This window comes from Tachypleus tridentatus, chromosome 6 (genome assembly GCF_004210375.1).
Source record: "Tachypleus tridentatus isolate NWPU-2018 chromosome 6, ASM421037v1, whole genome shotgun sequence".
NCBI lineage: Eukaryota > Metazoa > Arthropoda > Merostomata > Xiphosura > Limulidae > Tachypleus > Tachypleus tridentatus.
The window spans coordinates 52,125,271-52,146,833 of NC_134830.1; the positions used below are offsets into that span (position 1 = coordinate 52,125,271).

At 31.9% G+C, this 21,563-nt stretch overlaps 1 protein-coding gene across 3 annotated transcripts in view; it reads right to left on the minus strand.

The window, feature by feature from the left end:
* Positions 1-3,057: 3,057 nt before the first annotated feature.
* The window catches only part of LOC143252503 (uncharacterized), an 80,162-nt gene continuing 61,656 nt past the window's right edge, over positions 3,058-21,563 (minus strand). For all 3 annotated transcript variants that reach the window (XM_076504748.1, XM_076504746.1, XM_076504747.1), the window contains 2 exons: positions 21,215-21,352; positions 3,058-16,362 (listed from right to left, as the gene is read on the minus strand). In XM_076504748.1, coding sequence (XP_076360863.1) covers positions 16,247-16,362; positions 21,215-21,352 — 254 coding nt within the window. In that variant the 3' untranslated portion in view covers positions 3,058-16,246. The remainder of the gene's footprint in view (positions 16,363-21,214; positions 21,353-21,563) is intronic.

Genomic DNA, 21,563 nt, shown 5'->3' on the forward strand with positions numbered 1-21,563 from the left:
GCATATTCATCCAATATGATTCTTTAGCACCAGATTAATTATGGTAAGTACAGTACAACAAATTAAGAACTTGCAAAGGTAAGCAAAAGCCATCCATGTTCCCATGGAACAGTGTACAACATGGATCTCTGGAAAATTGGTACAAGCTGATTCCATGGCAAAACTGTTCAACAGTTACATACCTTAAGCAGGTGGAGAATTAAGTTTCATGCTACTACATACAAAATAATATTGGTCAAATTGCCAAATGCAGCATCTGTGGATTTCTGTACAATCACTCATCGGGAAACTATCATTCTCATCCATTAAACAGGTTTTGGAGAACGAGAGAGAGAGGGGTTTTGAGCTTGACAGCCTTGAACCACAACATGGTGGGCTATTATCAAGTTGCACGATCTTCAGGTAGGAGCAAAATGGACTGTAATAGCATGACAACTTCAAAGGTGTTTGAATATAACACACAAACCTTTGTATCTTTTTTTACCGGGCAAATTATGCTGACTTAAGTTAGTAATAGTAGAATCCCGACAGCAATATTAGAACCTCTTTAACTTATATCAATAAGATGATTTGAGTAATTGGTTGTAATTCTGAGAGCAATATATCATCCCCCTTAATTCTTTATTGCCATATACCAACCTAAATTAAAGTAAGGTAGCTAACTCTACACAAGTTGTTACACGAATGACCAACAAAAGTAACTGTTCTTTATTCATTCATTAGTTTATTCATAGAAGCATAGCTTTAGGTATGAGTAAATATAAATACATCTTGTTTACTTGTATTTTAAACAAAACTGGATGAATTTTCTTTTAAAAGATATGCAATATTTTTCAAGACATTAAGGCCTGTTTGTTAAAGTAACTGATTAAACTAGCTATAAGTGTTATATGATCAGTTCTTCCAAAGACAGCCACTTATTTGAACCAGATTCTTCAAACGTCTTCAATTAGTTCTTCTTCACTGTGCTGCTAAAAATCAGTGAAATAAAAATATGCAATGCATAATATTTGTGTAGAGGGCACCTGTATGTAAAGGTGACTTAATGAACCTTTTTCATTTGTTATTCAATTTCAGTTTTCTTCTCCAAAATTTCTTGTATTATTCAATGGATACAATCTCCTTTGTTATTATTACTGCTAAGTTATCCAGTTGCCTTTTTGTCATTTAATAACACAGTATTGAAAGTAAATATGGAAACATAAAACAAAGTGGGTACATAATGCAAATTATATTACACAAACTTGTACAATTATAAGCACAATGTATTATGACAGAAAATAGTCAAATTAAATCATTGGCCAGAACACTAATATTTGATATATAAACCTTTTCCTTTATATAGAGATAGATGTCATGCTTTTATATTCCAATGCAGTTGATCAATTCCTCCAAATATCCTGTAATACTTTCCACAATTCAACCAGGTTGTTTGATCATCACATAACTTTCTCAGCACCTGTGTAACCTAATATAGCTTTGATGATGTTCACACCAGTACTAGGTTGAATGTATGTTTGGTGTCATCTCGCACTGGAAGATGAAATTCTGTCCAATGAGACTTACTCATAAGTAAATAAGATGGTAGATCAAAATCTGCCTGTACATGTCAACAATTATGGTGACTTTGATTTTATGTAGGTCTTCAACATCCTTCGGTGAGATACAGCCCCAGATCTATAATGATCAACTCCTTTTCTTTGCTGTACCTATTGTACACTGGCTGTTATACTATTCTCTAGTCCACCTAATTCCAAACACTTAAGACTCATCCTACTGTTTCACTTCTGTTGCCCATTTTAGTCTTTCATGCTTTGTTGTTTCTTATCAACAAAGGTTTTATATGGCTACATGAAGTCAAAAGTCAACACCATCCAAATTTTTGAACTGATACATTTAGCAAAAGACAGTTATTAAACAAACTCTCTTTACCAACTCTGGTCTGACAAAAGTGATCTAATTCTCTGTCATAGCACATCCACAACCATAAATTGCAAATAATGTTTTATGTTGTTTTAAATGAAGTTTTCTGTGTTCAGATGTTGCTTCTAGTCGTTTTTAGTGTTTATCCATATTAAATAAGTGCACAGGAGAGATATATAATTTACTCGCTGAGGTTAATATAACACAATTCATTGAAATAATGGTTATTTCACTGCTCTTAATGATTTATAAATAGGCAAGATCTCGGGAAATTTTAACATGTGAAAATAACGTACATTTGCAAACTTTGTTTTTTTAAATAAGTGACAGACTTTTTCTTCAAAATAGCTTATGCCACTTAAAATTGATTAGAATATGTATTTGTAATTATGTTACTACAATGTTATTGCAATAACACAAAGGGCCTCAAAATAATGTTTCACTTTCCATCACTGTCCTGGGCATCCTGAAGAAGTTTTATTTTAATGGAGGTATACTTCACATTAAAAAACGGACAATCTGATAATAGCAAAACTAATGGTGGAACCTTCGACCTGTCTCTTGCTTTCATTTTGTGTGTCATTTGTGATGTATATACTGTAATATACTATTATGGCTTCTGCATTATGTCAAAGTGTATGATTTATATGAATGTGTAACTATAAATTCTTGAAATGGTTTATTAATCTTCCCCTTCTTCACTACAACAGAAAATATAATAGCTTGCAAGTAAAATGTCACTGTAAATGTTAAACTATTACAGTAAAACCTACCCAACAGGGATAAAAAATAAATTAAAACCACAAATGGAAAAACATATGACCATTTTATTTTTGGCTCCATGGTGCTTGCACAGTAACCCCTAGTAAACAAAATGTGGTCTAGTTATAAAAATATTTTTATTTTGTAAGAATATGCTGATAATGATTTACTATGTCAGAACAGTGCATCAGTCTTGTTGGAAGTGAAACTTGCTCTGTGATCAGTATATTAAAATTTCCTATTAAATACTGCTAATTTGTTATTAAATAATGTCTGCAATATTACTATTGTTGTAATGGTTAGAAAGTGCCTAACACCGTATTAAAAAAACAACAGAGAAACAAACACAATAAGTTCATCAAACTCCAACAATAACATCTGGCCAATAAATTTATTTTTACACCTCATTAAACCCAGCTTACTAAGAGCTACAAGCAAAAAGCTAAAATATCTATTTTCAAGCATCTGGTAAGACCACAAATTCATTAAAATTGCACAAAATCATAAATGGGTAATCACATCAAAAGTACAAGTATGTTTTCTTATTCAAACATTTACACACATAGAAAACATTTCTATTTCACAAGTCTGCAGCAGTCGAGCAAGAAATACAAAAACTTATAAATATATATATTCATTATGTATATATACTGTTAAGACAGCGATATAAATTCTTTTGGAGAACTAAAGGAAACAGCACTTAAATTTGGCACTGGTGAAATGCCAAAGTAGATATATCTAAAGACACTTGAAAAAACATTATTTGCTTCAGTGAAAATGATGTGAACATTTGTATGTTACCAAATTTGGACTAAATCAAAAACCAAATAAAAACAAATCACAACAACCATACAATGCTTCTGTTGCCCAATAATGTTATCTCCTTTTAAAGTAAACATGACCCTCATGGGGTTATGTATGGTCTGTTAGCAGTGTTGATTAAAAACAGTTTTAAAAAAAACATCAAATCAATTTTAAAGCTCACAAACAAGTGACCAATTACTTAGCTTTAGGTTAATCAGACTTTAAGTCTAGGCCTCTAAGAAGGCCACAGTCTTTGGCAAAAGTTATTCTGAAAGACAAGAAATGGTGAACATAGATGAAACTGAGAAAAAATTAGCCAAATATAACTTCAAGTGTACTTTTAAGGATGGCAGGTAAGCTGGATTCTAATACGTAATTATTACAGGGAGAGAAAAACACAAACTACAGGCAAGTACAACAATATTGGTTGCAATATTCTTACTTTTAGGTTTCTATGATTCCTACAAAAATAGTTACAATCAGTCATAAGTACAACCAAGCAGCATTACCAAATCTTACAATAAACTGATTATCTAAATTCCACATCCAGTGATGAGAACTCTCCATTAAAAAAACTACAAGAACTGGAAAAGTACTAATCTGGCATCAGATCAAAAAATGATTCTCTGGATTCTACTCTGCCCAAGAAAGTAACATTAGTGAAACCAATGATGCAAAATGTATTTTGTTATTCATACCAATGTTATCTAAGCCTATCAGCTGCCATCTATAATTTTGAACTACTGACCAGAAGCTAAGCACTCAATCACAAACACTCTGACTCTTATATTAAAGTATTGGATACCACCTCTTATACTGCCCTCATAGCTCAAAATGCTGGTTAGATCATATTTATGGTATCATGCAGATTTGAAATGCCCTGGTTCATAAACTCTGAAATCTAAAGTTTTACCACAGAGCTAACTGAATGAAAAACTGCATTAGGTTTAGAAACCATTTCAGTTAGTTAAATAAGGATTTTCCTTCTGCACATGTATATAAACATTCACCTGTGGTCAGTGCACTGTTGCATGCACATCATTTGCATTTAACAACCTAGAAGGTAACTTGAAAATATTTACTGGCAGCATGTAGATGAACAAACATGTAGAGAAAAAAAGTTTTGTACATCAAGCTCACAATGAAACACCAAAACAAAAGGAGAGTAACGAACTGAAAACTAGGGTGAAAAGTTCTCATCTGCACTACTTGAAAAGAAACTTATTGCATATGATGAGATTAAGAATTTGGAGTAAGAGAAGAGAGTCATTATCTACATAACACCAAAAACTTTGAAACATACAGAAACTGACTAAATGAAGACAGCCTGAAAGTATTCACTCTTGTACAACTTCAAATGTGTGTCAGGTGCAAAGATGACCTGCTTTAAGGCCACTCGCACGTCTTTCAGGAACCGTTCTATTTAAACATCTCTGTTCTTGATGGTTACAAGTATTCTACAGAGAAATATTTTGTAAGAGAAAGTGGGGGAGACAAAGTTGCCTTTTAAACTCACCAGGATAACAAAGGTATTTGTGGATGATGAATTTAGATTTCCTTCAACACCCAAATTCTTCCTATAGTAAACACAGTATCTTAAGCTCTGTAAAAAAGTAATACTAATTTAGCATATACTTCAATCTCCAATGTTCATTTCTGTAAACAGATATACAGCAAACTACTGATCTGATGCAACTTAAGATAAAAAATCAGTGGCAAACAACACAAGTCCTTATTAATTTTTTTTTTCTGAAGGAAATTACTTTACAAACATGTAAGCTATCAAGTTACATACTGTTGAATGAACTATATCAAATTATGTATTCTCATACGACTGGTATGGGTATTAAAACTTTAATTAAAATAGCGTACAGAACAACGTTTCGGCCTTTTTAGGTCATCTTTAGGTTAACAAAATGCTAACTCATATCAGTCATCTTAGGAATACATTTTTACTTGAAGTGGGTTTCTTGTCATCATGAATTATATCAACATACAACTTTATAAGAAAAATGCTGTTGTTGAATAAAGGATAAGTATAAATCCAAAAGGAAATTTATGTAAGTACAAGTGTCGACCCAGACAAACACTGTCTTAAAGACTTTCGTTAGATTAGGCTGAGGTACATCACAGTTATTAAATTCATGATTTATGTTTGTAATAACATGCTAAATTTTATATACATGTCAATTAGATTCTTAAATAGTCCCCCATAGTTCTCTCTCTCATGTTAGTACCCTGTACGATAACTTACATCCAATTACTAATTACTCAATTTTTTTATCTGACAACTTACTGTCTACTGTCTTCAGAGAAATACTACTTCTGTGATGGTGGTTGGAATGTTAAACTTAACCTTGTCTGGGGTCTTCCAATTAGTATGTGGATCAACTAAGTCATTTGAATTTTTCAAGAAGGGTGATCTGGGTTTTGCTGAATTCAACACTACATCAGTTGAGTGTGTTTAGTTAGGTTACTGAAAAAAAGAGATAAAAGAAACCCTCTACATCTCAGCTTCAACTCCAACTACAACCACAGAAGCAGTACTCCTCACAAGTTCCCAGAAGCCAACAGCAGGTTAGCAGTCAAATGTTGTATTAAAATTAGTTACCAGCCAGTAAGTAGTTGTCAATATAAAATAGAGCCTATTTAATAACTAAAAATAGACAACAGGATAGAACAACAACATGACATGTGCAATTACCAATCACACTTTACACAATAGTGATATCCAATCACATCTCAGGTTACAGTATCCATATATCTGTATTTCATGAGTCACAGCACTTGTACACATTATATAACAGACAAGTGAAATCTGAACTTGTTACACTTTGACTGCTTCTTTGAAGCACAAGTATTCCAACATAAAACTTTGTTGATTAGGAACATAAAACATGTTTAAATAACCAATCTATAAAGTAAAATCTGAATATTAAATAAACTGTACATGATAGCTAAAAACCCATCACCAGGTGATTTAAATACATAATAATATCCACCATATCTATTTTTTGATAAATGAATTTCTTAAAACATAACTTGAACTGATTTTTGTAAAATTTTCTCACCGATATAAATTTATTGGGTAAATTTATAAATTTAAAACAATTAAAATGGTCAGAAAAGTTGAACAAAAAGAAACTTTGGCCAAATTTTTTATTTAAAAAAATTTCAAATTTTAAATGACTTTCGACCTAGTAGCCGAAGTAAAAACCACCTCTCTCAGAAGTTATATCGCTGCTTCACACACATTCACTAGAAAAGCACACGCATAATCAATAACATAATAAAATATACATGTGGAATTTACACTATTAAACTCAAGCTGAATAAGTTAAAAATAAATTTTCATTATAACACTCAAACAGGTGGACTATAAATGCACTGCAGTAGGTACACAATCTGTGAAATAATGTTTTACCTGCTAAATATTAACACTCCAGTAATAACTTCAAAAGAACTGGGAAGTTACTAAAAAACACTACTTTTTTACATAATTATTAGGACGACAGTTTGCACAATGTTTATTACAAGTAACAATTTATTAACTGTAACTTAACAGCAAACCATACCACAAATAATAGCAACACCTACATTTTAAGTCACAAGCCAAATTAACTTAGCCCAACTGAAATTTCTCTAAAATATAACCCTGATATTAATTCAACTTGTAAAATTCACAACAGAAACTGTTTCTTTTTTTGTTTGATAAAGTAATATTCAACAGTTTTAAGGAAAGATAAAAACCTTCAAGTAAATCATATATATCCACCTAATGGTGCAAGACAACAACTTTTACTCTTCCTGGCATATATTAGTCTGACATGCATCAAAACTATAATAATGTTTCCAACCTATGTGAATGTAAGTTCAGTGTGTAAATGTCTGATTGATGTAAGCTTAAAGATCACAGCCTGGACTAACTTTACATTTTAAAAACCATTGTAAAACCTCACCTGTGGATTTGAACACTGAATTTAATAAGGTATCTTTGGTAAACCTGTACTTTGGAAGTATCAGGTAGGAACAAAATAAACATCATTAAATTGAACATTAAGGTAGGATATACTTTCTGGAAACTTCAAATCAAATGGTTGTCTTGACATTAATACTTCAAGGAGTCTTTTCTTTTTTTTAAGCAGATGAATTCCTTGGAACAAAAGTAGGACATTCAAAATTCCACCACTGAAGAAGCATTTCAGAAATTACAACATAAAACACCTCGTCAAACTGAATATGAACATTTCACACGTGGCTAATGTCAGTTACAGGAATGTATTTTCACAAATATATATATCTACTACCACGTTCAATCGTAACTAAAGTTAGTGACAGTTTAACGTAGTCACCACCATTTATTTTAAATAGGCAAAACACATTCTCAATATGTAGATGTAATATAATTTTACAAGTTGGCCCTACACCTCATAAAACCCATCAGCCATTGTACCAACGAAGCCAACAAAATTAAGTTCCAGGTGGATAAAACTTAGTTATAAATGAATATGCTTATTCCACAGTAATCACAGGGTCTAACTGATATATATCCATTACAGGATCTCTAAACAGAAATAGGTGTTACTTATCCAGTCAAAAATGTTGAACTATCACGGAAAATATAAAGGATAACTTAGTCATTTTAGCTTAACCCGTTTAATGCTGAAACAATGAGGTAACACATACAATTAAGTGGAATTTGTTTACAGTCTTGAATGTTTTCTTAATGTTCATCACCAAGGCACTCTTTTTACAGACCATAAAAACTTTCTATTTGGCAATCACGCACTTACAAGAACACTTCATACAATAAAATCATTTTTCTTGGTTTCATAGAAGATATCTGAGCATCATGGTTTAAATAAACAGTTTAACAATGTTATGTGCTTTGTTTAAAACATCACTCAACAACTAGATACATCAGGTACCCAGGAAGAACTTTAAAAATTAAAGCAAAAACTGAACATTTCATAGAGTTTATACATGACTTTGTAAGAAAATCTGGATCATTCTGACTTCAAGTTTTCTACTTTAATTGATGTAAGAAACTCCATACCCATGGTTCTACTGGTCAAAGTGTTTAAGACTAAGTCAACCAAAACATTTCTACAATTCTGGTTATTCTGACACTTGTTTAAGCTACTTGTCTTGGCAGAAAAATGTACGTGTTTTAAACAAATAACTAAAGTAATTTCACTCTCGGCATTTCTGCTATGAATAACAAGTTACAGTACTAGGTATTCTGACCTACAAGATTACAATCACAGTCAATGAGAGCATTGGCCAATCCTGCTTTACTATGACCTCAGCATTCCTGCCAAGGCAAATGCATCTACAAATATTCCCCAATCTAGTTTCCTATATGACAGCCATATTCGATATGACTTTTTAAGTAGCATTTTCAGGAAACTTGTAAGACATAAAAAATAAATCAACCTCCTGATAACACTGCATGCTTCCAATTTACCATTTTAAAAAATAATCAGAGGACAGCATTATTTAAAATACTGAACGATCGACTGAAATTTTGAACTTAGGCCTAGCTTTAGTTTAATTGAATTGAGCTTAACTACACGTAAGTGAATTAAATTTTCAGTCAATGAATTAGAATATGTAAACTAGAACCAGATACATTTTATCTGTTATTTATTACTGAAGATATTTCAAAACACTGAGTATTACTTCTAATTGTACTATAATGAAGATTTAAGATAGACTTGAATAAAAAATGGAGGCTCACACATCTTTGTTTCATTTTTCTTTAAAATATTTGTAATGTTTTTAAAATACTACAAGATATACATCTCAGTCAACAACTTCCTGATGTAGAATACCTTAAAAATAAATTATCACTATGCCACCATAAAAATAAACTTGAGAAAATTTTGACCAAGATTTAAACACTAGTTAAAAATATGGTTTCTGACATTTACAAAACATCAGGTATCAACAGCATGCACAAGTGATTGGACAGATTACTCTCGGAAAAGTTTCAACTATTCATGAAAAAGAATTGTCTTATAGATCATTTATTATATATCACATCCATCTTTTATCCCTTGCCTCCTCTTATACCAAATATCAAACATTCCACCCTAACTTTCACCATCTTCCTCTGTCTTAGCTACTAACTATGTCTGTTCCTAAAAAATTCTCAGTTGGTTTCCTTACTCTGTTCCAGTTATTACCTAATCTTTTGTTGTATTACTGGTTAGTCATCTCTCTCATTTTTTTTACCAAACATTTTCTTTGCTCTGTTTACAAATAATATGACTTTAATAACCAATTAATAACCACCTTGAATTGTTTTGATAACTGTTTTCTTGCTTTTTATATAACCATTCCTAATTTCCTGTGTGAAGTTATGAAAATACAGAAGAATACGAGTTAATTTGTGAATTTTTGCAGTTTGGAAAATGTATCTGTCCTGAGAACATGGAGCAAAACTACCATCCTGTCCCGTGAAACTACAGCTACGATGACACACCCTGTCCCGTGACGCTACAGCTACGATGACACACCCTGTCCCAAGACGCTACAGCTATAACAACATATTCTGTCCAGTGACAATACAGCTATAACAAATATTCTGTCCAGTGACAATACAGCTGTGATAACATATTCTGTCCAGTGACAATACAGCTGTGATAACATATTCTGTCCAGTGACAATACAGCTGTGATAACATATTCTGTCCAGTGACAATACAGCTGTGATAACATATTCTGTCCAGTGATAATACAGCTGTGATAAAATATTCTGTCCAGTTTCAATACAGCTGTGATAACATATTCTGTCCAGTGACAATACAGCTACAATGACATCCTGTCCAGTGACACTACAGCTAGGTTAATATACTCTGTTTGGTCTGGCCATTAAAACTATGGATTGACCAAATCATACAAAGTTAAAGCCAGAAAAACAAAGTCTGCATGGTGAACTTACAGTTAGATATCAAAACAAGAGAGTAAATTAAGCCCATGTAGTGATGTTATTGCAATGTTTTAACCAAGTAAAAAACAAAACAAAACAAATCAGCTTCTGAGGGAGTAGGATGGTGAAACAACTCAACATTTAAGAGTGATGGATAATACAAAAATTCAATAATTCCTGAGAGTAACAAATAATAAAATAGTCCAGTTTCCGAGAGTGACAGGGAAACGCCTTATTCATTTTGAAAATGGAGTGTCAAACTATTCATCCCTTTGTAAATGAATGATAACATGACAAGCCATGGTCTCCTGGCTATTTTCAAAAAATGAATCTCTAATATAAATACTCAGTTTTTGCTTTCTTAAATGTACAAATTTTTATTAATCACAAATCAAACTGTACTAAATTAAAAAGCAGCAACTGATTATAAATAAATCAGTTGAGGCTTGAAATATTTTAAGAATGACATGCCACACTTTATAAACCCATTTTATTTTACAAAACACACGATAATTCACACTAAAATCTCTCACTGGTTATATTAAGAGTGGAATACCTCTCAAATTTGTTCATCTTTGGAAATTAATTAGTACATTAAAGAATTATGGCACAGTGAAGACTAAAGCACACAGTTCCCTGCTAGTTCTGTAATAGGCATTTCATAGTATAAATTAAAAAAAGCAAGGTTATATCTATCAGTAAAGTTTAATACTGGAAACATCAACTTAATCTATAAACCTATAGTTGGTTAATTTTGTTAAAACAAGAAAACTTGCCATAATAAATATATAATCCATACGCATAATCTCACTAATACGGATTAACATTTACTTATCATCCACTACATTTATAAATACAAGATGAGCATTGGTTATCATAGTCATTTATTACCAGTGAAGCAGTTGATAGTAGAAGTACAGAAAAACAGATATGTACACTGACCAATGGTCACTTATTAATGCTTAAACCTCAAATTATAATACACAAAATTATTATTCACTTCTCACAAAATTTAATATTTGCTGTTCAAGGTAAATACAAATTAAAAATGGCTGGTACAGTATCAACTTATTATTATTACGGAATACAATGTGGCAAGACACAAAATGAAACTTTCATTAACTTCAGACTGTTTAGTCTTAAAACAGGAGTGAAAAAAGTATTGCTGATTATACATGATATGGTAGAAGTTCCAAGCACTGAATGCTAATGACCAAATTTCTTGAGTAAGTAATAATACTGTACTCTAAAACACACGATATGGCAGGATAAAACAGTCTTCAGAGTATGAAGAGCACCAGGTTAGGAAGGCCAGACATGTATGTGCGGGTGTGAATGAGTGAAAGGAAAGTCTAAGTGTTTTAAAGACAAACACATATCCATATATCAAAAGCACGCAAGACACAAATAGCGTGTAAAAACAAAACTCCCTTTGTTTACTTTTTTCTACCTCATGGTAGTTTGGTAGAGGAACAGCAGTAAGACGTGAAGGCCACAAACAACATTACAATACAAAGAAACAAAATGATTACCTTTCAATGAACAATGAGCATTTAGGCAGACAGTATTACATTTATACCAGTCCATATTTACTAAAAGCTTTACCACTCTTTAGCCCAACATACTGCTGTTATAAACTAGAACATCTCACTTCAGCTGCCAAGCTTAATTATTTGTGTGACACTGATTGTATCACAGACTAACTGACAAGCTCAGACCGAATCCTTTACATAAAACTATGTCATGCTACAGTAAACGTGTAGGCACTTTTCATCTTAAATCCACAAGTGTTGTTTCTTCAAGAAGCACAGAAAAAAGGTTAAATTCAATTACAAATACAAGTGAAAATAAAAACACACACACTTATAATTCTCATATTAGAAAGAGTTATCCAGTGGCTCACCTAGAAAAAGCAGTAGTACAAGAAATTTATAATATATAAAATTAATATACTCAATTTTTGTTTATAACCTTAAACCTAATTCCTTTGTTCTACAAAAAAGGTGCAAGGAAAGGATAATGAGAAACTCAAACTAAATATTAATTTGATTATTTATAATGAGATTCATATCTCAAGAATCACTGTTTTGATTGCAACCTGCCCAATAAGAGAGGTTATTGTTTAATAGCTCCATTGGAAGTTATATTACAGATGTACACAATATTAAAACAAATGGTCTCTGTAGATTTAAAGAACCTTGACCCTTATTTCATAATATAAATACATTTACTATGAAAAACCTAAAACAACAAAAAGAAAGCCCCTTAAAAACATATCTAAAATGATAAAACTGTCATATGACCAGGTAAGCTGCAGGGAGGTAGGGCCTACAAGAACATGCAGGTATCATGAAAGTGTAGAATTAACAAATACTATTTCCTTTTATTTCTTCATGGCCAGTTTTAGTAAAAATTGATGGGCATCATTAAAAGAATAATTTTCAATTCTTTATACACAATAACACCAATTTCAACACTTTTAAAATATGTTATCGACTAGGAGCCACATTCCAATAGATCTTGTGCCAATGGGTGATTAGCATTAAATAATGTGACACACTACATAATTTTCTGGAATGATTTGGCCTTTTAAATATATTTTCTTTTGTATTACTTAAGACTATGCTCATATACAGCCTACACTTAACATCAAGTAGCCTCAAATATACAATTAGTTTATTTTAATATTTGTGAAGATATATGTACACATACATTTTTATAAAGTTTCAAGATGTACCAAAACTTAAGAGGTTTAAAAAAGGCAGTAGCCCATGCAAAGACCGACAGAATATTCAACTTTCTTAGACCATGTGACTGTTTTTCTTTTACCCCATTGGAGATTTCTTGACTTTAAAATACCTATTCTATGAAAGAAAGGCTTAACTGTGCACTTAACAATGTCAGTTAACTAAACTAAATAAACCAATATGGTTATTTGTTAATAAAATAGAGATTTATTACAGATAAAAAAAAATAATCAGGCTAATTAACTAAGAGAATTACAGTTTACTCTGATAGTCTATAGAATGATTTATAGGGTACTGTCAACCTGCAACTGATTACATATTAATCTAAATAAGCAATAATAAATAAAGAGTACAAACCACAGAAATACCTAAAGAAAAACATTTATAAAAATATATTGATTATAAAGGAGGAATTTGTAGATTTTTGTTTTTTATCAGCAAAGTGAGTTTGCCCCTGCATATTCATTTAAAATCTTATTAAAAAAGTGAAATATATTAAAAGTACATACAACCAAATAATGCAACTAGTAACTAGTACAACAAAATGAAGCATAAGTTTGTGCAAAAGTTGTCCAATTATGAGAAGAAAGCATGAAAACTCAATTTTCTTACCTAACAACTAATAATTTATACATTACATACATCACACAAGAACATGAAAACATAACCTGAGAAAATCAACAAGACGAAACAGGATGGAGCAGCAGAAATAAATTTTGAGAATTATTTCCCGGTTACTATATAAATATAATCTCTTAAGTAATGAAGTACTAACATGGTTCTGTTGTTCAAAGCTCAATATTTTACTGCCATATACATTTTCATGTGCACTCAGTGCATGAATTATAATTCAATGAAGACTTACTTTTTAAAATACATTCCATAAAACTGAATGCTTACACAAAAATGAGACATATGTATCGCATGAACTTTGAACTTAATATTTTTAAGTACTACATGAGTTAATATTACATCTGACATGACATAAGCATACACTAAATAAAAATACACTAAACAATTCAAAGGTCTCTAAGTGCAGAATAAATTGATATAATGTAATATGCCACACAAAGCTTTAATAGTTTAAGTGTAATAACATTCCACCATGAAAATTACAATTTTTATAATTCTTCATGGTAAACTGACATAAAAACATTAGTCTGATAAGGCAGTTGTAGAAACTCTGGTATGGAAATATGCAGACAGGAAAGAATGACCAAAAGCACAGGTAAAGAAATTCAGATGTTTGATTGAAAATTAATAAATTTTCTTTAACAAAAATACAGTCTTAAATATTTCTTGCCACAATTATTTAACTGTTAAATGTATTTTAATAAATTTATCCAAGATAAAGCTACTGTAAAAAAAACAAAAACATTAGTTTCAAAAGGACTATATAATGATATATAAATTATAAAATGAAAGCAAAATCATTAACTTAATATAAACCAGTTATTAAAAAGAATACCCCAGTAAGAGCCATTAAACTCCTTGCAATAACAGGTTTGAAATTAGGAACAGCAGAATGCATTTTAATTTTAATTTTTGATTCAAATTAACATTTTAAAGATAGAAATATCTATTTACATAATAATAATAATGAAAAACACTAAATTAAAGAAGAGGAAACATTGAATTTGTCATCACACTAGGATAGCGTAACCACGAAATATTCTTTTTGTGGGTTTTGTCTTTTATGACATAGTTCCAAATATATACACATATCTCACAGTTACTTCTCATGAAGTCATAGGTAATACACCACAAGATTATGCTTACTCTGTAGTTATTAGAATGCTAATACCAAAAGATATTATTCAAATGATGTCTCTCTGTAAATGTAAGAATAATTAATCTAAACCACAATACTTCAGCTTTGTGGTAAACAGCATTAGATTCACAAAATGAAGCTACAAATTACATTATTAAATTATTCATGATTCTGTACATCATTCAATCATATTTTACTTCACACTATAATCAAACATATCACCAGGAAAGTTGCCAAACAAAAGGAATATATATTCATCTATCGAAATGACACAACCTTTTGTGCTCTTAAGTTATCCTGAATTAACACCACCTAGCAGGAAGAGCTGGTTCCTTAAAGCTACAAGGCACTACAAGAATTTTTTTCCCCCAAAGCTATTACTTGAAAACCTGAGAAATAACAGCTAATTTAACTTAATTCACTCTTCATGTCCCTGGGCTTTGTATGGAACTCTAGGCTCTAGCCCATAAGAAATAGCATCACAGACTGGCAAAACCTGACCAACCTCAATAAAGGTACAATACCTATACAGTAACTATGATATTAAAAGCATGGACACATTAATAATACAATAAAATGAAAAGATTCTTTATCATATCTTAACATATTAACATCACACAGTTGTATATGACCTTAAATAATTGAGCACCAAATAAACACGATCATGTGACAAATGAAACCAAGTCTTTAACAGTCTTAATGTCCCAGTCTTCCACACAATTTCCAAAAATACAAGCCTTATAAACTGCCATAGTAATTAATCATCCATTTTTATTACATACTCTAAACAGCCTTGCAAACAAGTCACTTATTCAAAATCATTCTTTTCAGATTAAAAAAACAACAACTTTGAAACTAAAAACCAACATGAGATTTGATTTATTTACGGAATTTCTTTTACGTTATTAGATAAAAAATAAATACATATACAACCACAAGCTGGTAGAAATGTTAGGATGACTGGGGAAAAACAACTATGGTTTCATGTGACACTATATTTGGTCCACAATAACATCTATGATCAGTTATCATTACCAGATATATATGTACGTGCATGTGTGTGTACACAAACTGTTCTTAGTAATATATGCACACATAATTACAACTATATCATTATTTGCACTAGACAAGGAATATAAATGAAACATTTAATGTACGTTTTTTTTTGTTTTAAACAAATGCCCTGATGCCTACTGTTTCTCACATTCTGTCTATATGACCCTGAAACCATGAAAGAAAGATGTGATAGTTCAGACTCCAATAAATCATCTACAAATCTCTGATGAAGATTTTGGCTGGAACAGTGTCAGTAATACTCTGAATCAGAGCTCTGATAAGAACCACAGTACTCTTTATTTTCTAGACTGCTTGAAGGGCTTTCTGGACGTCCATCGAAAGGCCGGTCGAAACAGTGACTTACTCCTGGAAGACAAATCATCCATGTGTACTTAATATGACAAATTTACTAATAACTTCTGTAAAACAAAACTGGCAGATAGCTAAACTTTTCACACACACATCACTCAGCTTCATTAACCAGTTATGAGGCATTCAAATTTATTCATTCGTACTTGAATTGAAAATAAAATTTGACAATGAAGTAACATACACAATAAAGTCACCTTTCATAACATAAAATTAAAGTGTTGAAAACAAAAAAAGTTTTCAAAGACATACAAGTTGGGTAAAGGTTCAGTGGCACTCTTTCATAATTTGTGATCTTTGAAACATCAAAATCACATTTTAAAAGTTAAAGATTTCAAAATTAGTCAGACACATGATTGTACTCTTCTTCAGTAAGAAACAAACACAAAATGAGCCTAATAACCGAATACACAAACTGTCTGCTTAAGGGATCAAACTAGAGGAAAATGAACTACAAAAATCTAGATACACTGTGGTAAGCTTTACCAAAACATACAATTCTGTTATACTTCAAATATATTTGCATTCCAGACTTGTCAGTGAACTGGTGATAACAGTTTGGTTCAAACCTTGACAAACTGAAGTGAAATAAGCTCATATGGAAAATAAATAACTTTTACCCATCATACAACTTGCACCTCTACAGTTTTTTTTTCAGTATAAATATTGTACCTGGAATTTATTTTCCTATACCATGAACTGTAGCTAAACCAGAAATGTAAGGTTAGATGAGCAGTTGTTAGTTCTGACAACAAATACATTCCATGTTGAATTGCACTTAAAAAATCACAGAATGCACACTTTGACCTTGACCTCTGTGCACGGGATAAAAGAATAAGAAAAAATACCATTATTCTTTCCAGTTCAATACCTTGTGCTTTTGTCTTGTTTTTTTTTTTAAAAGGAAATATCGCATCCATTCAAAGAACATTTCTAATTTGTCTTCCTTAAACTACTTACAAAATAAAACTAACAGAAATTTTCAGGTCATTTTTCTCAAATATGTATTTTATTTGGTTTAAAAAAAATTAAAATTGCTAATTCAAATGAACAACAGATGTAAACAATTTCAGACATTAGCCAAAAAATTAATTAACTAAGGTAATATAACTAAAAAAAAAACATTTACGGATATTATTACTGTATAAAAATATCAGTTTGATGATTTAATCTTAAATTACAGTCCAACTCTATTTATCCAGTCAGCTATGGGTCCAAGCAATTAATGGCTACATAGTGGGATGACTGTATTACCATGTATCACTATACAGGGTTAAATCTGGGAACAGAGTTGATCTCAAAGGCACAGTACCCACCCCTACAATACATTTTTCTATGTTCCTGTGTGATACAGAATGTTGTAATAACATCTTTACATTCTTATTTTTGCAGGAAAAGATAATCCATTTAAAAGCTACAGCGAGTGTGTTGAAACAACACAAAACTCCCACTGGAAAATGAAGATTCAATGCAGTCCAACAATGAATGAGCAACAATAATCATGGTAGTGTTTAATGGAGTGTGTAAACATGCTGTTTATTTGATTTTGTATGTGTGATCATCAGTGTAGCATGATGTGTGAAGCATCAGGTAGGATTAGCATAATAGTAATAGTGAACATCAATGGCCACCAGGTTTTTGTAACACCCACAAGATGTGACAGATGAGAAATAGCTTGGGTGGTCTCAAAACAGAGTTAAAAGAAAGCTGCTTGGGACTGGGAGCAGGTGACCACAATAGTGGCCATAACAGCAGATGTTTTACAAACATAAAATAGAAGGAAACATTTAGGACGGAGTCAAAATGGCTATAATTAAGGGTGGACTGCTATATCACATTGACAGGTATGTGGCACTGTACTGTACTACTATTATATAAACCAACAGTTATATAAGGATAACATATAACAAAGCTATTTACATAATAACAAAGTGTAATATGCAGGAATATATCATGCATTTTTTACATTCTTGTTCTAATACAGAATTTTTCAAAAGACCTTGCTTATTCTAGCTACATGTGATTTTCACAACACATGGCTAAGAAAGCTGCTTTCATTCCTCTGTCACCCTCTTTTAGGATAACACATGGCCTGTCCTTGGAAGGTAAAGTTGTACTTTGCACATGAAGTTAGTAGGTGAAGCAAGGTTATTACACCATCATGTTTGGATGGAGAATGGCCAGTACAAAGAGTATTACTACTTGTTCTTTGCAAGTCTGATGTTACTCATTCTACACAATATTTAGTAAGTCTGGAACATCAGACATTTCACAACATAGACTTGGCCAGTTACTTACCAATATATCTTACCAACCCTCCTTTTGTATAGAGGACCCACTTAATTACTCTTCCAAAAAATTGGTTTAACTGAAAATACCGCAGTGAAGGTATACAGAAAAACAGTTTGGTGCCATGACTTCATATTATTATTGCAGGTTTTTGTTTTCTTCTTATTCAAATTCTTGTGTTATTAAATTTAAATAAATGCTTCTTTCTTTAGGAATGATATTTTCTGCAATTAAACGTACTTACAACTGGGAGGGAGAATTATTTGCTGTAGAAAGATAAGAGTTGCATATAAGAGAAGCAATCTCAAATTTTGAACTTTCACCAATGCTCAGAAATCATGATTTCAATCTTTCTGCAACCACAGATTCAGGTTGATTGCACCTGACGACCGGTGTACTTAGAATAGATAGCTGGACATTAGCCCTGAGAAACAATACATGAAAAGCACAGATGATTGTTGGTGGCAAGTCTGAGACCATGTACAATGGTCTGTAGGTGACTGCTAGCAACAGTAACACAACTTTGGCTTTGGTTAGGGCTAATCAAGACCTGAAATGATACTAGTGGATGAAATTCACCAGTCAGTTGACTCCACTTAGAGATGAGACAGCTGGCACCAACAAGTGTAGACCTTGAAAAAATGGCATCTTGTTAGAGCAACTGTGGAATGTGAAAATAACTGATGAACAAACAGCCAGAAGCAACTCATCATTTTATTACTGTGGAGCAGGGACTACCTACTTATCTGAGAGCTGAAGCTCTTGAGTAAGTGCACACTTACTACACAGTACTTGAGATAGCAGAACTTTAACCAGATATTGTCTCAGAATCCACCATGGAGAAATTTGGACTTCAGCCACAGGCCCCTTTGAGGGAAGCAAAACAGATCTTGTCTAAAATGATCAGAGGTGTGCATAGGAGGAAGACCATTTTCTGAAGCACATCAAAAAGTTAATTGCTATGGATAGTCTCAGGAGCAAGCAGTACAACTACCAATCTCAGGTGAAGTTAATTTAATGATTCTTTGATAGATTGTTTAGAAAGAGCATTCAAGATGAAATTTAGTTGAATGGATGGCAACTGCCTGTTGTAGAAACACAAGTATGGAAGACAATATTTCAAAAATTGTCATCTATATTTGTGTTTCCACAACATGCAGTTGCTATTAATTCAACTAAATTTCATTTTTTTTGTATGTGGCTGAGACCCTAGTGCAATATTCCATAATTGTTATATCTTTATTCACATAATACACTATAAATATGTCTGGTGTTTAATTGGCTTGACTCTCTGTTTTACAGTAACCTAGTGACTGACTGCTGGATTGAAGAGAAAGCTTCTGTTCATTTGTAAATTTGTGTTTTATTTATTTTTCTCTGCTGTCCACACTCACAATAATACTCTGCATGAAGAATATGGAACTTATATTTTGTGATGCCTGACTTCTTTCTGGCAAATGTCGGTGAACCTGAACACCATAGGAAGATGCAGATAATTGTTTTATATTCCTACGTACCATACCGTGAAGATGAATAAAAGTTCCAGTATCTTGATGAAACAAAATGTGTTAATGGTCCTTTGAAATTAAACACCACTGAGAGCCAGAAACACAAAAGGCATAAGTATAAATATAATTAAACTTGAAGTATTATATAATTAATGATTTAGGTGGTGTATTTATGATGAAACAAAAGTATGAAAAGGCATTAACTGCTCATATAACAAATTTTACTGAAAAGGTTTCAATAAAGAATAATACTGTGATGAAGTTTCTTTCTCACTTGAAGACACAAGTCTTTTGAAACACTGTTGCCTCAACTTTGTCTTTTGAAAGCCTTTTAACAAATTTCTGTTATCTATTCAAGGAAGTTTTTGTCCATTTTGACCTGTGATTCTTCAAAGTATACTTTTTACTTAAGACAAACAAGGCCAACATTCTTTTGAGTAACAGAAGCCAATTTCAGAAGAGGACTGAACTTAAAGATGATATACCCTTTATGTACTAACACACTATCGGGCACCATAATAAACACTAATTGTGTAATGAAAAATAAAATCTAAAACAAGATTTTTTTTTTTGGGTAAAAGAGCTTAAAATTTCCACCTGAGCAGCAACTCATGCTTCATAATTTAACATAAGCTAAATGGCTAGGTCATACTTTCTCCCAGGGTTCTGGTATATTTGTCCCAATTTTGAAAGACTGGCAAGAAAGAGGGCAGCTACTCATCAAAACCTGTCCCAATCAAGACTGTCACTTTTATTGATTTTCTACAATTGTGGAAGGGTGTGACATGATGCCTTTACTTTTTGTCATAGTTCAATATATTAAAGCAGAGATAAGTAGCTACAAGTACCTTATGTAACAATAATTTCAAATTCTGTAGCAGTTTTAACAGTCTTGAATGTTTTTAATCGAAATGTTACATTTTGTGGCTTAGTATTATAATCAACACAATCCCATTAAAGTTTACAATAGATTAGTTTATGAAGGGAATTTGCACATTCTGTACAATACCCTTCCACAACCAAAACAAGACAACGGAAGAAGATCTACTTACGGCACCTCGGTGAGAAGCTATCCAAGCGAATGGAATGGAAAGACGTAGGAGTGGCACTTAGTGGCATCACAGCTAAGATGAGAGCTAAGCACTCAGCCACATCATTATCCCTTGCACAGGAGAGGGCTGGGGTATGGCCTGCCATGAAGTAAATAGTTTTTTGTAAACATTACAAGGTTTTTATACACAAATAAGGTTTCTAAATTAAGTATTAAGATTCTTTACTTAAAGATTTTCTCTTTTTTTTTTTTTCCTTTCAGAATGTTGACCATCCAACCTGCAAAGTAAGTTTAAGATTAACAATGCTTTTATGTATCTGAAAATTTTCAAATTTCATGTGTGAATTCTT